The 22,670-nt window shown below is 40.6% G+C and overlaps 1 protein-coding gene across 6 annotated transcripts in view; it reads right to left on the bottom strand.

Moving 5' to 3' along the window:
- Positions 1–22,670, bottom strand: part of hmcn1 (hemicentin 1) — an 87,591-nt gene that overhangs the window by 57,480 nt on the left and 7,441 nt on the right. For 2 of the 6 annotated variants that reach the window (XR_011692094.1, XM_071486219.1), the window contains exons 1-6: positions 20,941–22,088; positions 4,703–4,773; positions 2,811–2,969; positions 2,585–2,707; positions 1,296–1,467; positions 909–1,015 (exon numbers count right to left, since the gene is read on the bottom strand). Coding sequence is in view for 5 of the 6 variants with exons in the window: in XM_071486219.1 (XP_071342320.1) it covers positions 909–1,015; positions 1,296–1,467; positions 2,585–2,707; positions 2,811–2,969; positions 4,703–4,773; positions 20,941–21,196 (888 nt within the window). In the remaining variant the exon portion in view is untranslated. Of the gene's footprint in view, positions 1–908; positions 1,016–1,295; positions 1,468–2,584; positions 2,708–2,810; positions 2,970–4,702; positions 4,774–20,940; positions 22,089–22,670 lie in introns of those variants that run through there. The other 4 variants (XM_071486216.1, XM_071486217.1, XM_071486215.1 and 1 more) reach the window with 3 other exon arrangements.

Here is a 22,670-nt window from a genome sequence, read left to right as displayed (position 1 = left end):
AAGTGGATTAGAAAGGCATGAAAAGGCAGAATAAAGGCACTGCAACAAAGATTCACTATAGTTGTATGCTGAGAATTTGCATAGATTTTCAAGTGATGAAAACCAAATGCCACTGGTAAAAGATCATATGATGTTAATGCAGAAGTGCCAGAGTAAATAATATGAAATGGGTCAAAGTGCATTTACCATATATGCAAAAAACTCAGCATACATGTATCGTCATCTGCTCACAACCGCACTTTCCTTTAAGAGAATATGCAGAGATGATAGTTTTTCATCCAGTCTGCTCTCCCATAAATCAATTGGGCGCTAACACATAACACAGCTATGCAGAGATGAGGGAAAGAGTCGCAGCAGGGGTCTACAGAGAATACAGGCGCCACCGAGGCCCCCTCAACAAATCACTCAGGTAAAAATGCTTGTTGTTTCCCAACATCTGGAATTGACAGTGTGGGCAGTCAAATGTGTGACCTTTTTTGCATTAGCTCAGCAGCAGGGTGCCAACAGTTTCAACTCTGCAAGAGGAACACAACAGAAACATAGGAGGTTGGGCTGACAGCAGAGGCCTTGAACATACGTTATCTTCATCTATCAGGACTGTCTTCATGTTCAAATGCGTCTTTCTGATTGTGTTTTTGTTTGCTGGGAGATGCCTTCACCAGACAGCGTGCATGTTAAATTGATTACATATCACTGTATCTGAACATGCTGATATATTACCGCGGTAATTCAACTTAGGAACCTTCTCCAGGGGCACAGCTCGCTCCTGGGGTCTGAGTTGTGACCTCATTCCAAGGTTACACTACTGAACTATTTGCACTAAGTCAGTAAGACAGCTCCTCTCTGGGAATTGTTAGAAGGAGCCTGTAATTTTACACACTTTTCCCGGTAAAGAACGGTTTGTTTACCTTGATAGACCACATCCCAGGCTGAGGGTCCTTGATGTTGACAACTTTGGCAGAGTTGGGGATGTGCAGGAGCTCAGTCAAGCTGTCACTCTTCCCCACAATCTTACCTGGAGGCCAAACATGAGCATCGATACAATTATTCACCTTTTCTTTTCACTAATTCTTAGCGCTTGATGGCTGCAAGTTACATATAAAATACTGGCCTAAGTTGTCGAAATATAAAGATGCAGGATATGGTTTCAGCATTAACCAGAATACTGTAACTTTATGGTTTTTCCTTTGTCATTCATCTGTGCATGTATGCAGACGGACATCTAAATCATTAAATATATACATTTTTTGATTCCAATTTACAATTCTGTTGATATATGTTGACACTTAACATACCCTCTGGGTTTTTTATCTCAATGACAGGTGCTGGACCGCTGAGGGCCACAGTGACTTCCTTAAGGCTGGGGTCGAAGGGCATCTGCCAAGTGTTGCTGACCCCACTGAAGTGATCAGTGGACAGCAGGTGGACCTTGGACGACTGCACAGCCTCCTCCACCCATTTAAGGACCTACAGCAATGGAAAGGATATGTAAAGAATGCAGGAATCACACATCATTTAAAATGTACACACACACACACACACACTAATGCACACATTTACATCCTCAGCTGCATACAAGGTCATCTCCTCTACATGTGCAAAGCTTTTGCCAGGAAGTTTCTAACATCCCCCCTGTGTCCTGCCCCTCTATTTCCTCCCTGTCCCTGTGGAGAACCCCACTGCTACTGTGAGAGACCCAGACACTGCTCTACCCAGAATATGTGAGGGAGCAGCCAGTTGTGACGTGAGAGTAACATGATACAGTACATTCATCTCAAAAAGTCATCATGTAAATATGGGTGCAGGTAGAAAGTAGTGTTATTTCTTGATTTATCATGAATTTTCATCTATTCCTTCACACCGCAAGCATTTTCATAAACCAATATATCGTTGTCGAGTTAATTCTCATTCAGTATATAAACACTGCAAACAAACCAGAACAAAATATTGTTTCTCAAAACTGGTTACAAATCTACGTTTCTAATTTACCATCTTGCGTTCTGTCCTGGTGACACAAAAGAATTGTTGAGGAATGTAGAAACTGACAATTGAATTTCAGAAAGAAGAAGCAAGAATGTGAATAACAGAGACAGAGAAATGGGAGTGCTGCTAAAAAGATGCTTCACAGAAAGCGCAAAGGACTCTCACATAGAAAACTGATTAAAATCTAGATTCCTTCCCTCCTAGCAAAGAATCTTATCTTACAGCAATAAAACAGCAACACTACTCAAACTTCAAGCTTTGACTCACCGCCCAGTCCAAGACTGTTGATTTACATTTCTTGGAAAGGTTAAAAAGAGCGACGGTATGCATCAATCAATTAAATGTTTCCTGCACATTTGATCTGGAGTCCAGACTTCAACGTGGGCACAGCAAAAGACTCGAGAGAGGCTGTAAAAACTTCTACTGTTAAATTAAATTTACACAGCTTGGAGGGAAAATCTCAGCCAAAGTCAAATGATTTGAATACTGTGACCAAAGTATGTCTTTTGAAACCAGAGCGTTTCTCTTCTGACTCTGAAACCTGAAAACTTGTACATGAAGAGAAGCAAAGAACAGAAGCGCTGCTCCAAATTTCTCTTACCTCATTGACCTGTTTCTTGTCTAGATGGAAAACCTGCCCGGAGCTGGTGGAGGCGATCTCCTCGTAAACCTTGTAGCCGATGTGAGTCCTATCATCACAGTCCCCCGTCAGCACAAACACCACCTGCACACATACACACACACACACACACACACATAAAATTGTGATCTCTTTTCCTTTAAACCTGTAAATAAACCTTGTTAAGCTAAAAAAACAATATTTAAACCTGTGACTGTTTCTGCTGAATGAGCTGCAGGACTTCATGGGTCAGTCTATAATCTTTAGAACGGGCATCTGTGAAGACATAAATATAGGACCCCGGCAAGGAGATCTCCAGAGCAATCTTGATGGCACCGATGCTCATCTCCGGACAGTCCCCACCTCCCTGAGAAAGAGAGGGATATCATCAGCAAATGGTTTTCATATACATGCATGTAGAAGAGTGTGTGAGTCAAAGTATCAGGAAAATATGTTATTGATGGTTTGCAGTCTGAAGTATGATGTGATACACATTTAACAATGCAGTGCCCATAAGCACATAAATACACTGAATGTTACAACAAGAGGACGTTCACTCGGCCAATCCATACTGATTCTCCAACTTCAGCCTCCAACACAGTTTGTGTATAATTCCCTTCCAATTTTAGTTGTCAAATAAAATGACGTGAATAAAATGCAACACTCTTTAGTAGCAGAGCAGACCTACAGGTTCTTGATTCTGGGCTTCCAGCACACTTGACTACACCACTAACATTATGCCTCAAGGACCAAAACGCAATCCCCTGAACGCAGGAGACTCTTGAGATCTGAAGAAGGGGTGAAAATATAATCTTTTTCCAACCACACTGACATGGGGCAATAAACGCAGGATCTAAAAGGAAACAGTGTGTGGTGATGTGCACAATTGTGAGTGTCTTTGTCTGTCTCATCGACTATTCTCTCTGTCTGACTGGTGGGGTCAAAGGGAAATGTTTTCAATAGCATTCCAATAGGCACATATCTGTCTGTCTGAGGGGTTCAATAGCTATCTTTGATGCATAACCCTCAAGAGTAACATCTGGAATAGAGTGACCCATTATTCTAGGCCAGGGGGGCGGAAGGTGAAGAGACAGGACTCCTCTATCTCCCTTGAACCCCAACATCTCCCCTCTGGCCAAAAATCAACTCCCCCATTCACCTATTGCCCCCAACACTAAGCCTGATAACCCCCCCACACACACGTTTGTTCTTGTGGCTTAAAAATATGAAGTTCTGGCTAACATCTACTCCCTTAAACACAACTGCTTTCAAGACAGAAAAATTTCAACGTCAAGAAAAATGTCAAGAGTATTTTCCATGCACTCTGGCCAAAAGCTCATCAGGGGCTGCACAGGTGAAGAGGTGAGGGGAGGAAAAACAGACTCAGGAATGAAGCAGCAAGTGAGAGGAAACTGGACCTCTTCCATGCTACACGCAACACACACACACACTCACACACCAGATTAACAGCAGAACATGCCAAGGATGCACAGACACTTGCCAAAGTCTTTCTTCAAAGGATAGATTTCTGAATGCGACTTGGTTCTGTGTCTCTGTCATCCTCAGACTCCAAGAGTACTGGATTTGCAGTTTCTCTGCTTTTCTCCAGTGGTACATAAGAAGGTTCCTGCACAACCGTCTTTCTCTGTCTGAGTGATTACACAAAAATTTCAACTTGGCCGTACGCTGTTTAGCTGTCTAGCTCTTGCATGTTTTTGTTTATTCATTTGTTTGTAATGGTAATGTAATGGTGCAGGAGGGGAAATAAACATGATATGAAGAGTTTATCATTATCGACTTCAACATGTGACCATGAGGCGTTGAATGGTAGTAATATTATATAAAGGATGAAAATCAACATAGATGGGAAAACGAATTGTTTCTTAATTGTTAAATAAAGAAAACCATATTTTTGTTTGAGATTCCTGTCATCATCGCTGCAGATTGAACTGATAAAACGTCTTCATCAGTTTACAGACATTCCTACCCAGACGTCTGGCATGATCATAGTCTGCTGCTTTTATCAAGGCCATATGACCCTTTGCGTCCAGGCTTCTGCCGCTGTTTCCTTGGTTTGATGAATGTGATCTCTGAACCCACCTGAACGTACAGCTCCCTCAGCTCGTACTGGAACTTCTTTGGGTCTGTTGTGATTGTTACAGGTCCAATCTCTGCAGAGAAACAACAGAAAGATGCAGTGTGATTAATCTGGCCACAGGCTCAAGTCTGCATCTGATGAATAACTGAAAGCATTTTTTTGTTGCCTTAAATTCTTCTGTTGAGCCAAATATTAGTTTTGGCAAATGCTTACGGATGTCCAGATTAAAATGTCACAATATGAACTGCAGAGGAGAATTTCAGGAAAGGAGATATATTTATCTAACGGAGAAAGGAAAGGCTAAAGAAAGAAATGTGAGAAAAATACAACAGACAGACAAGTGATGAAGGAAAAACTGACAAGAAGATTGGAATTATAGTCTTCACATGAAGACAGATCAGATATAATGATGATGATGATTTTAAAGCCTGTACTATTCAACCATCATTTACACTAGAAGCCGCTTTTTAAAGGTTAGGAAAACTGCAGCGACTGAAATACAGATTATATGTCAATGTTGGTTTAGAAGAGTCTGTGTAAATGATCCAGTCTCTAATCAGAAACAGTCCCGCTTTGCTCGGTGTGTGGACAAATCTTCTCTGACACTGTTACCATTCCACCAGAATTACTCACTCTACCATTTGTGGTGCAACTGTGATCTGTGTAAACAAACTTTAGAAACTGAAATATACAGTAAATATCCAGTATGACACACTGTCAACAGGCTTCATCATGTCCAGTCAGGAGTAGTTATAGTGCCAGAATACACAAATCAAATTTGCCTTAATGGGATTTTTCATCTGTATATTATACAACATCCTCCATCTTTAGAGCATGAGATAAAGTAAAAAGCCCAATATCATCCTTAGATGGGGAAGCAAAGGAAGAAACAGAGGATGGATCCCTCTTAGAAGACGTACAGATAACATATGCAATATATGTTTTATATTGGGCTGCGACTAACATTTACTTTCATTTGCAAAAATTATTCTCTTTTTTAAATTGTTTTGTTTGAAAGTTGTGAAAAACACTTGTTACCTCACAGTCCAAAATGACCAGTTATTCAGTTTACTATTGTGGGAAAACATCAAATTCTCACATTTGACAAGGTGGAATCAGGTGATGTTTGTCATTCATGTTCGTGAAATTACTAAAATAACATTTATTTTATAAACAGTTAAAGACTGATTTTATGTCAGTTTATTAACTAATTAATTAACCAATCGATACAGCTGTAGTTGTGTATGTAGACAAACCGCTGCAGCCTATGCGGTGGCAGAACAAAGAATTTCATTTCAGTCATTGCGTGGATCTTGAGTTGTTGGCCACTCATGATTAAGCCCAAGTGAAGCATTGACCCCCCACCACATAGTGACAACATGGCCTGTACCTCTGCCAGTTCTAGTAGTCACTGCTGTTCCTCAGCTTACTTTGTTGTATCCGTTAATGAGCTGCTAAGCCCCTTCTTGAGTCAAACTGTGTGACTTCAGCCACTGCAGCTGTGCTGTGGAATGAGCCTGATGAGGGGCTGCAAAAAGCACACACACGTAAGCCCATGCACACACACACACACACACACACACACACACATACACACACTGCAGTTCTGCACATGCAAGCAGATTGGAAAACAAGGGTTCCCTTGTTGAAGAGAGGGCAATTACAAAGGATCCCTGACTTTTGGAAAAGGATACAGTTTGAACTTTTTTACAACAGTCTTCACATTTGTCTAAAGGTCAAAGCCCAAATGAGAAATTATGATGTTTAGTAGAGTGTTGAGACTCCTTAAACACACTTATTGTGGAGAACTTTCTGTTCTTCAGTCTTGTGTAATTTTTGTTCAGTAAAACATTTGTGGTTGTTAAGTTTGACATAATTTAACTCTCATTGCAATGACAAATCATAAGCATTTTGGTCTCTTTTCTTTGTGACCAGCATCACCTTACAGTTCTAGTTGAAAAGCACTCCATGAGCACTTTCAATTTCTTTAATAACATACAAAAGGATAAAGTCTTTTTCCAAATGACCCAGATTTTGGCATCCTAGTAAATCCTCAAGGTGGAGTATAGGAACATTTGTGGCGATCAGAAACGCTTTTCAAAACTAACATGGAAATGTGTCTGGCCGCTCCGAACGGAACATGGATCTGGAGCCAAACTTTTCTGAGATGGAAAAGCTGACATCTCTTTCCTTATGGGAGAAGTTCCCATGGCTGTTGTAAGTATTCTTACAACGGGGTACCTTGCCCAAAGGCACCATATTGAAACTGGTGAAAAGGGAAATCATCACTCCTTTGCTGCCAGAAATGCATTTTCCAGCAGGTCTGGAGATACACAAAAAACAATAGTGCCTTTTGAGGAAAAATAAATTGAAAAAATATTTTGGGCAACACAGTGATCTGTGTAAAATTGAAATATATATTTTTCTAATTTACCATTCTGAGGACATGGGATGCTGACCAACATCACGTGAGTAGCTATATGAGGGAAAACGTAACGCAGTCTTCTGGCTGCCACATTGGAAATAGCTTCTTAGTGATGACAAGGAACACCTAAATGGCATGAACAAAGCCAAGTGAATGAACTCAGAGTGAAGGAATGCTCTAAAGTCTGATGAAAGAAACAACAAAAGAGAGAAAATGACCAAAACAAACAAGTCAAAAAGACGATCAGCATCTCTTCCTGTTTTCTTAATATGTTCACAGTGTGAGCTGTTGACCCAAGTGGGTCAGGAGTAAACAATGAAATGACTTCCGCCTCCACCTCGATATTCTTACTGCATTCATCTGTCTGTAAAAGCTTGCATCTGCAAATCACGTGCAAGTTTAAACACTCACAGAAAGTCTAATGGGATGGAACAAACTGGGCAACTGTCCAATGGCAAACTCAGTTTCACCTCCACTGACATTCAGGCTTTAAGTAATTTGCAGGGAGTCGCTCATGCATTCACCGTGGAGTGAGTTTCTCTTTCCTTAAAACATCAGCAGCAAGGAATTCCAAGGCCAATATGTTGAAAGGTCACAGCCGTTAGTGTCTTCCAACCAAATAAATTCTGAGTTTTGGCAGCAATACAGAAGAGTTTCACAAGCTGCTGCATACAGACAACTGACAGAACCATTGTCATTGTTGTACTCTGTATTACTGACATGATATGATGTGGCAGTTTGGAAAAGTTATGCTCTTTATATGCGCTTTATGTGCCACAGTGGACAGAGTGAGCAGTGGCAGCAGTCACTTTTACCATCCACAACATGTTTTCATTTTTTCATTCCTCAAGGCAAAGATCTGCATGTTCCTGACTCACTATGACTCTGGTTTATAAAAGCCTAATCAAATAGCTCCAGAAACCAGTGCTGTGAATAAACAGACCAAGAGCGACCTGAAGAACCTCTAAACTGAACCTTTCGTTCGTCAATACTAGCGGCAACACAGTCACAAAGGGTTGTGTTCTTTTTCCTATTTACAGGCACTGGTTCAATTATGGTTCAAGATTTTTATTTGTATTTAATTTTAATTGACAATTTTTTTCAATCTGACTGAATGAGCCATTGTATGTTACCAGTATCAGTATTTACTCAAATCATGGTCAGGGAAAAGAGGTTCTGTGATTTTCTCTATTTGAAAAGAAAAATTCCAACAGGTTACACAACATGAAGCTGTTACAGCACTTAACGGCAACAGAGGCCGTAAACACACACTGCTTTCTATCATTCTGCTGACTCAGGGTTAAATCTGCCAGAGTGAGAGCGGCTGTCATCCTGACCATCAGCTATGGGGCATAATTCACTTAATCAGCCCCACTGAGAAAACACACATGAAACAGCACACAGGGCAATTAGTGCACCTCAGTGAGGAAGGTGTCCAGGACTATACTGAGCACAAAGCAGCAAACATGTCTGCAGACACATACTACTGAGGTAACGCACCCATGTGCATTTACACTCTTGACATAGAAATGCAAATACAAACATAAGCAAGTACTCTGTAGGTAAAAGGTCAACAACATAGTGCTCTGTAATGATCTCAGTATGAGCAGCTATCACTCTTAATATAGAGCTCACATACTGTGTCTTATGTCTCCCTTGGGAATAGGTGACAAAACTACTAACAAAAAACAATGTGCAGTGATAATTGTTAACAGTCTTCCTTTTTCAATTGCCAGCTCTCCTTTGCTTTATTTCCATTTTAACTGTTGTCTTTATTTACTTAATTATTGATTGTTAACTTTATTTCTTCTTTTACTTTTCTTTGATCTGAATCCCTCATTAGATTCGGTCAAATTGGCCCCTTTATCCTCAGACACGAGTGGTGAAATCATCCTAAAAGATTTTCCCAAACAGGAAATTACACACTTGTGAAAGATTGATTCCTGCTTTTTACCAAGTTCATATGTGTTGCCTATTTAAGACGGGACAGCATAGTGTAGAGGAAGTGGTTAGCCCCTCTGATGGGATAATTATCTCCATTTTTTTGCAAATAAAGACTTGTTATTTCTGGTGTCAGGAACATAATCATGTCCTCACACAAGTTCAGCACTAGCACTAAATCAGACGTATGTTCCTACAACAAACTAAGCCCCAAAAGTCAAAGCATGTTATTTTACAAGATTTTTATCATAGTATCAAATTCTTACACATTTTTTACTACTTGTTTATTTTGATCCACTCATGCACATTTAACTATTCTTTTCCTCCTCATTAGAATAAAATTTAACATAGGAACATAGGAAAAAGGTTTGAGGTACAATTACTGCACCTAACATTTCCATTTCCTGTCAGACCTGCTGTCAGGTATATTCAAAACAAAGACTGTCAACAAACTGTAGAATAAAGATCATCAAAAAAGATCATATTTTGTGTGGATCTCTCTTTTCCAAATCTCTCTTTTACACATTCTTGAGGATTGGACTGACATGTTTAAAGTCTGTTGTACAATCCAGACTCCTTCTGCTTTTGAGTTTTCCTACTTTACTCCTCTGTTTCTTTCTACAGTACCTCTCCGTCTATGTTTCTTCTCCTCTTTTTCTTCCTTACCCTTTCCCCCTGCATCTCTTACCCTGCCTGACTTCACCTTGCCATCTCATGACTGACGTTTAGCCTGGAGCAACGGAGCTGACCACAAGCTTGATTTCAAACCACCACAAACTGAACTTGGGATGGAAACTTCTCACCACAACCAGCAGAAAGTGAGAAAGACCACCAGGCAGTTTAAACTCTGCTAACTGCAGCCCTGCCCCTCTTGTTTCACTTCACTTGATGCAACTGGATGTATCTTGGGACGATGGGCTGCAAAACCACTGATCTCTATTAACTGAACTCATGAGTTCAAATGATCACACACAGCCCAATACGCATACATATATGGTAAGGCCCAACTGATGCACACACCACACACAGCCATGTAATTCCTCCCAGATGAACGGCCTGATGTGGAGCATGTTCCAGAAACAGATGACAGCTCTGAACCCTCCACCAGTCATCAACTGACTGGTAACTGGTGCCAGAGACAGAACACAGACCAAGATGCAACCCGAGTGGAAGTCTTAATTAAGTGTGTATGTGTGTGGTGTGTAAATCTAAGACTTCATACAGCCAAATAAACACGGTGACCTTGGAGCAAATGAAAATCTCCCGCCTGTGAGGGTGTGTTGGAAGTAAGAAGAAAAAATGCTGCTCCAGATATAAATGATAAATGAAAATAGATAAATGAAGCCACATTTTCTCTGTCTCCTGTCTGTCCTGTCACTATGCTCTTTCCATATAAAGAAGAAGCAGCATAAATCAACTGAGTTAATGGTTTCATTCAGTTTTTCAAGTAAATGCAACATACTGTTCAGTTCATTTACCAAATAGTGTATAATGACTTAGACAAAATCTAATGTTAAATGCAAACCTCTGAGACGTGTTTGTTGACAGCTATAACTCAACTTAAATTATCTGAGGGAAAAACCTTTGTTGTCCACCAAAGACGCAAACTATCTGTCAACACAGGCCACCTATGTGCTATCATCGCTATGTGCTATCATGAAACAAGATCAACACTGGTATATATTCATTCATAAAGCACTATTAAATAAATTACCAAACTATCTTACATCATTGATAGATCTAAATGTTGGAACTCATCAAACCCGCTCTCAGGACTGAACCACACTGCATGTTCCTTAGGTCAACTCTGACCTTGGAAAGATGGCTTTTAGATTTTGTGCTCCAGATTCATGGAATACTCGACAATGTACTTTAAATATTTATTCCCTGGAAACATTGGGACAGTTCAGAAATATGCTTCTAAATCTTTTAAATCATAACGGTTTTGAATGTAATTGTTTTATTTGAAACTGCTTTGTATTTGGATTGTTTGCTTTGTTTCTGTGAGGGTCAACCCTCAACGTATCTCAGAGAAATAAATAAAGGTTGATGATGATGATGATAAACTTCACTAGAAGTCATAAATAGGCAGTGATAATATGGAACTGAATGACGTTTTCAACTTGTAACCGCATAATTTTTGAAGCTCCATTTACATCTGGTCTGGAGGATGGTGTGGTGAGAGCCAATGATCATAGTGGACCCAACAAAGATGTATTTTCTTAATGATCTGTATAAACAGTGTCACATGTTAGCATTCAAAGCCTTTAATCTAGTTGTCACCACAAGTTCTATATGACTCAGCCTGATGTGTGGATTTGTGAACTTCCACAAAGGAAAACATAAAAGAGAGAGTTGAATGTAATCTCTCTGTGTGGTTTGGTGACCGCCTAGACTTTCTGTCTGAACACCAGCCACAAGAGAAAACTGCAGACAATATGGAAGGAAGAAGAGAGCGAAAGTAAGTGGATAATTTATTGCTCAAAACAAGACAGAGTCCTATCTGGCAAGAAGAATAACCATCACTGTCTACTTGTTTAACCTATATCACATATACGTTATATTTGCATGTAACGAGAGAGAAGCTGAGATGTTGGGAATTGTATGCAATATTTGTCCAGATATTATCTATAGAGAAAAAATAAATATATACATGGTTTATTTAAATTGAAGCTTTGATGCAAATTTGTGATTTTGGGTAGAAATAAGGTGTATGTGCTTGAGTAGGGGATTCAAAGGAAAACACCACAAGGAGGACAGGCTCAACTTTTTTCTCAAAATATGTAGAAACAAACAGCCAAAATCTGGTTTGTATTAAGATTGTCTCACACGCTCCTGACTTTTTTGCAACCACCATTTTGCTGGCTTATGCCAGTTATTTCAAACAAGAACTCTGGTAAGAAACATTGACCCAGACGTCTAAAAGCAAACAACCTAAACACTAACCATGTTGGGTTGGGGGGTCAAAGGAATGTGACTGAAGATGAACATGATGTCCATATACTTTAGGGGAGTTATAGTCTGCTTTGTGATGAATGTTTTTCAGAGCAGTGTTGTCATTTTCTTTGCTTAGCACCCTATCAATACTGATTGATAGTGGGGTGTCAAGGTCAAGCTTCCTTAACCTCTTCATCAACCTCACCTGTGGAAAACATAAAACACAAAAGCAAACAAATCAGGGTCATAACTCCTGGTGACACCTTCGCACAACAACATCTTACAAAACCACACTGCTTACAAAACTGACCCGACCCCTGATAGGTTGTGCTGTGCAGCTTCCTCTTTACCTGTAATGCATAACAGCAAAGTGGTGGGACAAATACGTATTTCACTGCGTTGACAACATGTGAAGGGTGGAAAAGAGGGCTAGAGAAGACGATTAAAAAGACAAAGCTGTGGCTTAGAGAGGCATCACAGGGTATTATCGCTGTGTGACTCTAAATGCCTCTCACTGAAAGGGCAAAAACTGGCACAAGCAGCAAATATGCTTAGAAGTCGGCCGTCATTGACGTTTCTACATATGTTCTCCATTGTAGAAATAAAACCCTGAGACTTGGATAGGCCTGATCATATGATTCACTCCTGGTAAAAAAAAAAATACTTTTGAATTAAATGTGGTCTTTTAATTGCAGAAATTGCATTAATTTACTCTAAAAGTTAAGTAGACTGCATAGCTCATGACCACGTATTTTATGACTGACGACTGGTGTAATGCCAGACTGCTCAAAAGTGACTGGGTGTTGTTTTCGGTTCAGTGTGCCTCTTTTGTTTTACTGAGGAAATTCTAATTGTGCGTGCTGAAGCAGACGGAGGAACCTCAGATGCAGCAGATCAGCGCTGTCGACCACACACAGATGCAAACTCAGATGTCTGAGGCACTGATTTCCAACCGGTGTGCCACCGCACACAAGAGCTCCCTCAGATCTTTTCAGGTATTTTGTGAACATTAAAAAATCAAGTCAAAAACAGGTTTACATATGGGAAAGAACATTATTTTGTTCTTTTGAGGTTTCCAGACAGTTGTCCATGAGCTCAAATAAGAATAACGTTGTTAAAATAAGCTTGTGTTTCACACTGACTGATATTTGTAGGGAATGAACACAGTCCAACATGTGTAAATTATTTTATAATGTTCAAGTGCTTTACAGTGTGTCCAGGGGTTTTTGGAACAAAACGTCCCCTATGCCATTGCAAATACTAGTCTAAGGTGGTCTTCATGATACATGACTTTCCCAAACACATACCCCCCCAGAGGCAGGGGGCAGAGGACACTGGCCTTCAGCCTTGTAGCCAGTAATTCAGTCTACCTCAACACTTGTCCAGTTCAGACACATTTGCCACAGTTAAAAACCACACAGGCCTCCATGTCAGTTAAAATCCTCAGATGCTTTGTTGCTTCATGTCTACTCCTATCCTTTCTTCTGGTACAAACATATGAACTGTCACCAGTTGTTCAGCCTTTCAGGAAATGTTTCAGCACTACACACCAGGTTTCTCTGGAGGTGGAGTGGACAAGAGGCGTGGATGTGGAGAGAGAGAGAACAATGACAGGCACAGCACAGCAAACGGCTCACAGCTACAGTGTTTCTTGCACACCTACAGACAGCATCTCAGAAACTTGGCTCGTTAACAAAAAGCCACACGGTTACCATTAAGTAATGTATCTTTCTGACAGAGCAAGAGAATGAAAAAAGGTAATCTTCCTTCATGACACATGAGCTTGTCTGTTTTTGTGAACAATGCAGGAATCATACCTGCTGTCAGCAAACTGAGTACATACTGTCACTGAAAAACCTCCTGCTCACTTCTGGCTGTAAACCTGTTGTCCTGCAATAATGAGATCATGAACCTTTTACAAGAATGCAATGTCCTGCTTGGGAAGGTCTTTTCTGCAAAATAAAACAAGGCAAGCAGAAGGATTCTAATTAAGGCAGCAATAATTGAAGGGTTTTTGGCCACTTGGAGGCAGCATTACAAGCTGTAATCACAACACTGACATATTATCACCTTATAAAGTTGTTGTGGTGAATGTGTTAGCAAACAACGTCCCATTTACACATCCAGCAGATATGGAACACCATTAGTATTCATTTAGAGTCGAGTCTCTGGCCAAATGCCATGTAAATCCAATATTAACTCTTTTTTTGTACCTCTGTTTCAGTCTCCACTTACTGCTGAGAGAACTGTCTGGCTATTTAGCAGCTAAATGCTTCACTATGTTCACCAGCTAGTAGCTAACTTTGGAAGATAGAGTGCCATGGAAATAAAGCTGATGAGAGCAGAGAGAGTGAGCCAAACCATAACAGTGTAAAACCAAAAGAAAGAGTTAAAAAAAAAACTACAAAGACAGGGGATAATAATTCTTCTCTGTGGGTTTTTTCCACAGTGAGTGACTTCTTTCATAACACACACAGTCATTTGATCCATTGTTAATATAAAAATATTGAATAATGCATCATCAAGTCTTCAAATCTGTATTAAACAAAAGACAATAGACAAGCTAAACCCCTGCCACCCAGTTGTCCTGCACATATACCCCTGTATGTGTTAAAGGATCATCCAACTCAAATAAATATCTGCTTCGGTGAACACAGAAGTACATCAGACTAAATGTGACTACAAACACATGTGTTTCAGCTAAAATGTACATGTACAGTAATACTAAAAAAAAAAAAAGCCGTGGAAGACACAGGCAACATGAGGTCATGCCATACCAAACCATGGGAATGTTTGGCACCAGATTTCTGTGGACATAAATCTAGTTCGCTTCTAATGAGTCCTCCAGACACCAAAAGTATGATGTAAAACAATGACTGAATGAATCTGTGCAAAAAAATCCTTTCAGAAAAAATGTTTCCTTAATAATAATGTCTAGACGTCGATCTATAGAGTCTAAATTGACTATAAAAACACTGGTTTGAGGAAAACCCTTGTTGAAGGGGCAACAGTAAAAGAGCTGAGGTTGCTGCTTATTATTATGAGTAATAAAGCGCAAAAAATGCTGACTGGCAAATAATAATATACAACATCGTGTAGGCATGTCTGCAGCTGGTATAGCTGGCAGTGAGCAGCTGGAAACGATCCACTTGGATTCTAGGTCAATGAGTTTGACGGAGTGGTTTGGAACCTAAACTCTTGTTGTAGAGGCACCAAAATGGGTCAATGTGTTATTCATAGCTTTGTATGAGTTTCTGAATGTGTTATGTAGCTTGAGACTTCTGTAGTCACAGCACTATTACAGCATTGGACACAACAAACTGCAAGAACAGCGTTTAAAAGCTGCTCCCCAACAACAAAAGGCGGCCAGTGGCAGCTGTTATCAAAATCACCTGACTTGCCTCGGGTGCTCAGCTCTCCGAAGTAAATGGACTTGGAGTGACTGGCTGCTCATGCTGTAGACACATGGTAAGAGTTAGAGATAGGTCAGGTAAACATGTCTGCCCCAGAACAGGAAAAACACATCTTAGACATGCAGCAAAACATGCGTTTGTGACACACAATGCAAGCTGAATAAATACACAGATGATAGCGGTCAAATTCCTCTGTGAAGTAAACTGCCTTTAAACACAGCTCACGATCAACTTGTCACATTTTTGAAGCAGATGATTATTGATTTTAATTCATTTAATTATAGACAAATATTGACAATTATAGTTTCTGCATGAAATGTCATTTAACTGGAGAAAGAAAGATTTCTGTTTCTGAGGATTCAGCAACCAACTATCGACAGTGGATGGAGCTTTACCTCCACATATTTAAATCATATCCATTTAGAAATTAACGTGTCAAATAAACCTGTCAATTTATCATCTTCCTCAGTCTGGAGAAGTTTACTATTAAAATTAGCTATCTTCCTTTTCTTTGTTTCTTTCTCTTTTATGCCTCAGATGCGAATCATGTTATCTTTTCCCCTGTTTCTCCACTTGTTCTCTACTCCAGTCTGTCCAGCATTCAGGCCGCCATAGGTCAAAAGGATATTGGTGAGAGCCCAGACAGTGATGTCAAAGAGCCCCGAAGGTCACAGCCAGGGCACTTGAACCCTCAGGACCTCAGGATAAGACAGAGAATTCAACAGAGGTTGGAAAACAAATCCAATGCATAGAGGGAAACCAACCTAACATGGTGGAGAAAACAGAGTAATAGAAACATTTGACAAATGCCTCTTGAGTGGGTCGTTCATTCCAAATGGATCCATGTCAGACAGTGCATCAAAAGATCAACTACCTGTGATTTTTTTAAAACACCAATAACATCCTTTATCCATAATTAGCCTCGGGACCTCTAAAGCTGTCAAATATAAATTTGTAAACAGGGAATGGACGATGTTTAAATTGTTCCTGTAGCAGATCTCCAGTATGAGCTGCCTTCCGAGATGAAAGGTGGACAACCACTGAGCACAGATTTTACAAAGCTACATGGAGTTGAAACTAATGTGGCAAGAACACCTGGGGCAGTTCAGAAGGTGCTTGTACAGCCCTAAAAATTAGAGGCCATTTTAATATTCCAGGGCAGGTCTATTAGAACATGAAACACACAGACACACAATGCAGTCTGCCACACTCTGCTCTCTTCCTCTAATTCTCCACAACCTCCACCTCTCTCTTTTGGCATTCCTGCCTAATAGCATCATTATTGACTCTGTCCAGCTAAACGCAGGCTCCTTGTAATCTCACACGGGCGGGGCAGCTCAGACAAAAAAACTGCAGCTCTAGATAGAAGGAAAACAAAGGGAAAAGGTGATTGTAGAAAAGGACGGCAAACGCCAACAAAGGGAGCTGTGAGATGAGCGTCTTTGATCATGCAGTGGAGACAGAAGCTATCTCATCACTCCACACCCAGGGGTTTGGTCAATCTCCTTCTAACTAAAGACAACTGGCAGGAAAAGGCCACGAGATACCAATAAAAACAGAAGCAAATCTCCAGGATGTCAGTAACTGATTTAATTTTGAAATGTCAAAATCCTACATTTGAACAGGTCTTGATAGGAAAAAGCTGATGTTTGGCAGACATCACTCCATAATCCTGTCAATTTAGTTTGTCCCATTCCTGGTAGTTTTCTTTGAACACATCCAGTGCAGCCAGAAAGTATTAGGATGTGTTCACTCTTCTAGCTCGGTCATTTAGCAAACTGGGCACTTATGCCACTATTAGAGGTATAACATGCAGATAACTGAAAATGAGGGGGGAGAGAAGAGTACCAGGACTAGCTGGACCAAAGGATGCTGCAGCTCATGGGTGCAGCCCTTACTCTTGAGTCACATGGGCACCTCTACTGAAACAAAGACTATGAGGTTTAAGCTCTAACTTTCAGCTTTAAGAGTGAAGGTGTTCACATCCTTATCAAATGAGTAGTGTAGTCATTTTAATAATCATTAACATCAAGATAAGACAACCAAGGAGCGGAAAGTTCTTCCATGACCAAGTCTGTCACCTGACCTCAGTCCAAATGAGTATCCAGTACAAGAAAGTACTGACGATGTCTACAGGACAGGACTGGAGGAGCATCAGCACAGAGGACACCATGGGTCATAGACTTCACTGACTGCAAAGGCTTTGCAACCAAACATTCAATATGATAACTTTATTTACTTTAAGTTTATTTTAATTTGTCCTTTGTGCTCTCTTAAAATGGAAGGAAACTGCTAAACAAAATTTAAAAAAGAGAAAAACTGACAAATGACATTTGCTGTGGATGCAAACACCCTCAAATCAAAGCTGTGGTCAGAACGTACACTTCATAGTCACTGCTCCATTTCAAGGCATTGTGTTAGAGTTCACAGCTAACACGACATAAAAGTGTCACTGCCTTAATACCTTCTGACTGAGTGAGTGTTTTAGGTCCCCCGCTAACCCAGAGCACTGGGCTCTGACCCATCTCAACCTCAGCCAATTAAACACTCACACAAGCACATACAAGACACACACAAACACGCCCTCTCACAGCAAGGTAGTATTTACAAGGATGAGCATGTGTGTGTAAAGACGTCAACAGAGCCTTAAAGACGGAAACGCAGAATCCCAGTGGACAGTGGAAACACATTTTCTGACACATGCACACACATGCTCATCTTATTCAATGTCAACTCCTGAAAGCACTTTCCTCACATTCTGTGGTGGTTATTTAATCATTGTTAATTGGAAAGCTACACAATTTGACATTAGTCCTGGGATAAAGGCCACATTTCCTGACTTAGGAATGGCAGGAGTGTTGTGAAATAAAGTTTATTTGGCTGTAAACTCTCAAATAAATGTTCCATGAGTCCAGAAAGTCTGTTTGCAACACACCTTTGACTTCTCAGCCTAAGACTGGATTCCTTAATGACAGATTACTTGAAATTCTCTGGACTGTAGCTGCAGAAGAAAGATGTTCATGTTCACAGCTGTTACTTGAACAGTCCAGAACACTATTATTCTCTCATGAAGTCAAAGCCATTTTCAAAAGTCACTAGGGTATGAAATGATAACACAACGGGGTAGCTGAAATTCAACCCTACCATAGTTTCATTGGGGAGTTCTCAGACTGTGGTGCTAAGTACACAACCCCTGTGCCTCAGTAAAATGACTTGTGAAGTATCCTCTTGCTTTCTTTCTTTCTCTCCCTGCAGGATGAAGGAAAGGGGGGAGGCTTCCTGACTGATCTTCCCACACAAGCCTGACCCCAATATCCAGGCATCCTCCTGACACTCTCGCTTCACACACACACAGACATGTGCACAACCCAGACCGACAGAAACGCAGATACACAAACACACACTCTAATGTTTACTGTGTCAGATTGCAGTGTAAATAAAAGGGAAGTTCCGGGCGTCTGATTTAAAGGGAGCCAAATCAAACAGGAGGGGACTGAGTTATCGCACTGGGTCGGACGGAAAGTGGGAAAAATGGATGTGTGTCAGAATGAAACAAATCCTAAATTAAACCCCTTATCATAAGAAAACTGATTCTCTCCAAGGGTTTGGGATGTTGTTGGAGAAGGACAAAAAGTGAGGCAGAGACAGGGGTAGAAACAACATTTGGGGAAATGTTCAGCTACCCCTGCTTGCAGCGTGTTGTGCTTATCATTCCTCCGTTCCCCTTGGGGGTTTAGAGAACACACTTTGACATCCTCGTAAACATTTTAAGAAGCAAATGAACGTCACTTGGTGTTAAGGGACAAACACAAAGACATGCAGTTTGTAAAAAGAAGTCAGCACTGAGGTTCTGACTCAAGCTGTTTCAGTTTCAGTTTACTGTCCGAGGAAAATCCGATACTTACTTCTGATGGAGGAAACATTTGCTTTAAATTAAGCCCTGAAGTTAAATACAAGTTATAATCAAAGTATTCTTTCACTGAAATCGCTTTGTCCAAGACACAACACATCACAGCTCCTTTATCATCTGCTAATGACCTGACATTTACTTTTCTCCCTGAGGCAGACAGTAATGAATTCATCATTTGTAACATTTGTGTATACTGAGCATATTTCTTTCTTAAATATAATTATTATTTTAGGCACAGAGCTGGCGAATTGAATCGGTGATTGAGAAATTGTGCCTCATAAGAATCTGTGACATGCTGAAATTTAGCAGAGGAGAACAAACATCTGGAATAGGAATCTGTCTCTTCACCACACAGATCACCTCTGGTTATTCATGTCTTTTCCTCTCTCAGATCTCTTGGATCCGTTCGTCTCTACAGTTGCTGAGTGTGTTCAGGTTGAACTCAGTAGATTTTAAAAGAATATATCTTGAAGCAGTGTGGAGGAAATCGTATGAAATGTTCTAAAGCCTCTTTTGGCAGGATATTACACAAATTCTATAAAACAGTGAGTCTTTGGCAAGAAATGATTGGAATAAGTGGTGCCATAAAACAGTTAAAGACCACTGTTGAGTACAACAAATGCACAGATTTTCCCTCAGTTGTCTCTAATTTCTGTCACTATCTGTCTCTGTTGACAGTTATAAGATCCACAGTGGTGTTTCTGGAAAGCATTTTGCCGTGCACACACACTCTTAAGCACACAGCAGCATGTCTCCTCTCCCCTTCTGTTGAATGAGCATTTTTGCAGGTGGACACCCTCCACTTCTCACTTCCAGATCAGCACACAAACCCCCATGACATGGCATGACAGCAGCCTTTGATGGTGTTTTTGCAAGCAGGTAAGTGACCTCTCCTCCCTCTCAGAAAACAGTAATTACAGGAACATAAGAAATCCTTAAACAGTGTCTGCCCATTCAAATGTCAACTTCAGTAAAGCCGTGGTTGTGATGGTAAACATGAATACTGATAAAACTCATGTGAGTAAATACACAATGTTGAATGTATTCTCTCCAATAGCTTGGTTGGCCCTGAAAGATTCCCACTCCAACCCTACATAATGTGAATTGTTTGACAGTGATTATTTAGATTTGGTTTACTTCTATATGACTGTGTTTCTGCACCTCTGACCTGCAAGCCAAGATTACTGTTAAAAAGCCCAATGATACAGTATATTGCCTAGGCATTAGTTGTCCGGAATGAGAGAGCACCCAAGGGTGATGATAATCATCAAGCTGCATTGCAAACCTAAAGCCACACACTAACCCTGGCGGAATGCTAATGATAGTGACCGCCAGGCTGAACATCTGTGCGCTGAGACAAAATCCCCCCGAGTTCCTCCTCTGGAGGTGTGAGGAGCATTAGGCATTCAAAGGGCGGACTGTGAGCAAACTATCACATTTCTCACTTTTCTTTGTGCTTTTGTTTCCACTGCAAAGAGTAAATTCCAAATAATCACAAAAACACGTGCACGCAGTTTATAGTGACGCAGAAAAAATGTCACGCACAAGGAGAAAATCAATAAAGGCGACCACCACAGCATGAGACTTTCAGCCATTGTGCGCCGTTTGCATTACCTGGGTCATGGAAGGGGACCAGGGCAAAGTTATAGAGAGGTCTCTTCGGTCTGCTCAGGGATGTCTCCAAAATCTTGGATGCACCCTCGATGACCTGGACCAAGTCGTCGTACATGGAGCCGGTCACATCAAAGACGAATGCCAGGGTGGATGCGCCCTCCGGGATGTCCTCCTTCGTGGCCCCGGTCTCTGCGTCCTGCCCGGCGGACAACGCCACTAACAGCGCAAGGGACAGCCACAGCAGTCTAGAGCCCATCTCAGATCCAGGAGTCCTCTCAGACACAGTTCTGGGGTATTTTGTTCTCGGAACCTCAAGGTGAATCTCTAGCTAACGACAGAGACATCAGGCTCTCAAAATGGACTGAAAAGCAGGCTCGGAAATTTCTACAAAGGGAACAACACCAGCCAAAAAAAAAAAGTGGAATAAACGGGTCCTTCTGTCGGTTTTGCCTCTGATTCTTGCGCCACTTTGGATTCTTTGGTAGTTTGTGTGCGCAGAAGTGGCAGCCTCTCACCTCTGTGTGAGCAAAGCCTCTGAGGTCCCAGTCGCTGCAGCAGTGCCTGTGGAGTGCAGGATCTGCAGAGTCAGGAGCCCCTGTTCAGCTCTGTCATACAAAGACCACCTCTCAGCTGGGCAGAGAGTATCTGAGGCGCAAAATGCCCCATGCAGAGCAGCAGGGCTCTGATTGGAGGAGATGTTTTGGGTTAAGTGGAGCGACCGTGTGCGTAATTTACTTCGGTAACGTTACGCAATAACTCTCCAGTGTTTCTCATGTCCAACTGTATCCACGGTCATAAACGGGTTATTTTCATAGATTTACATGGGAGTAACGCACCTGTTGCATCTCCCACAGATATGCAGGGAAACCGTGAGGAATCTGAACCGATTAAAATGCAAAATATTATGAGGGCAATTAATGTTGAACTACTGTGAACCCTGATATTCAGAAGAGATCAAATGGTCTCTGAATGCTGGTGTAAAACAAGGATGATCAAGAAGCAGCTCCTCGGTGGTGTCGTGTTCTGTAGCGCCACCCAGCGGTTGTATTCTCATCTCACACTTAATTGCCCACCACAGTTTTTATTCAATGTGCAAATGCTAATAGGCTACAGGCTATGTCTGAGTTTTAGGGCTAGATATGGACACCACCTAAAGTTAAGTTAAAAAGTCTTGAGAGTCTTGACATGTTATATAAAAAAAAGGACATACACCAACAACAAGGGTTTTAATTATGAGTGAAATAAAGGGAAGCATGTAGGTAAAGAGCAATTAATTTTGCATACAAAAATGTAAAAACTGTTAAAAAAAAAAAAAAAGTGTTTGAAAAAGTTTAACCCAAACTTAGTCATTTGTTTTTTCAGTTCTTGTAGATCGCAGCAAATATGAATGACACCAAAAAGACACTAATATCAAGAGACACATGCAAATATCTGTGTATCATAATTTAACCTCGTTCAAATAGAGTTTAAATCTTGTAAGGATGAAGCTTATTTTGTCCTTGGTGCTCATAAACACTTTGTAATGTCTTGGAAATTACTTATACCTTGAGTGTTTCCATTTTATTTTACCGTACATTTTAGTATTGTACTTTTTACACCACTACATTTATTTGAGTGCTGAAGTTCCTGAATACTTATAATTACAATTTCACGTACATTAAAAAACATGTGATAATTATATAAAATAAAGCACATTGTTAAAGATTAAAGCACTGCTTTCCAACCCGTTT

The sequence above is a fragment of the Trachinotus anak genome, unplaced genomic scaffold (genome assembly GCF_046630095.1).
Source record: "Trachinotus anak isolate AG129_WGS33_773 ecotype Australia unplaced genomic scaffold, CSIRO_AGI_Tana_v1 ptg000010l, whole genome shotgun sequence".
Taxonomy (NCBI): Eukaryota; Metazoa; Chordata; class Actinopteri; order Carangiformes; family Carangidae; genus Trachinotus; species Trachinotus anak.
The sequence above is the reverse complement of the archived record's forward strand: the minus strand, read 5'-3'. Positions and strand labels throughout refer to the sequence as shown.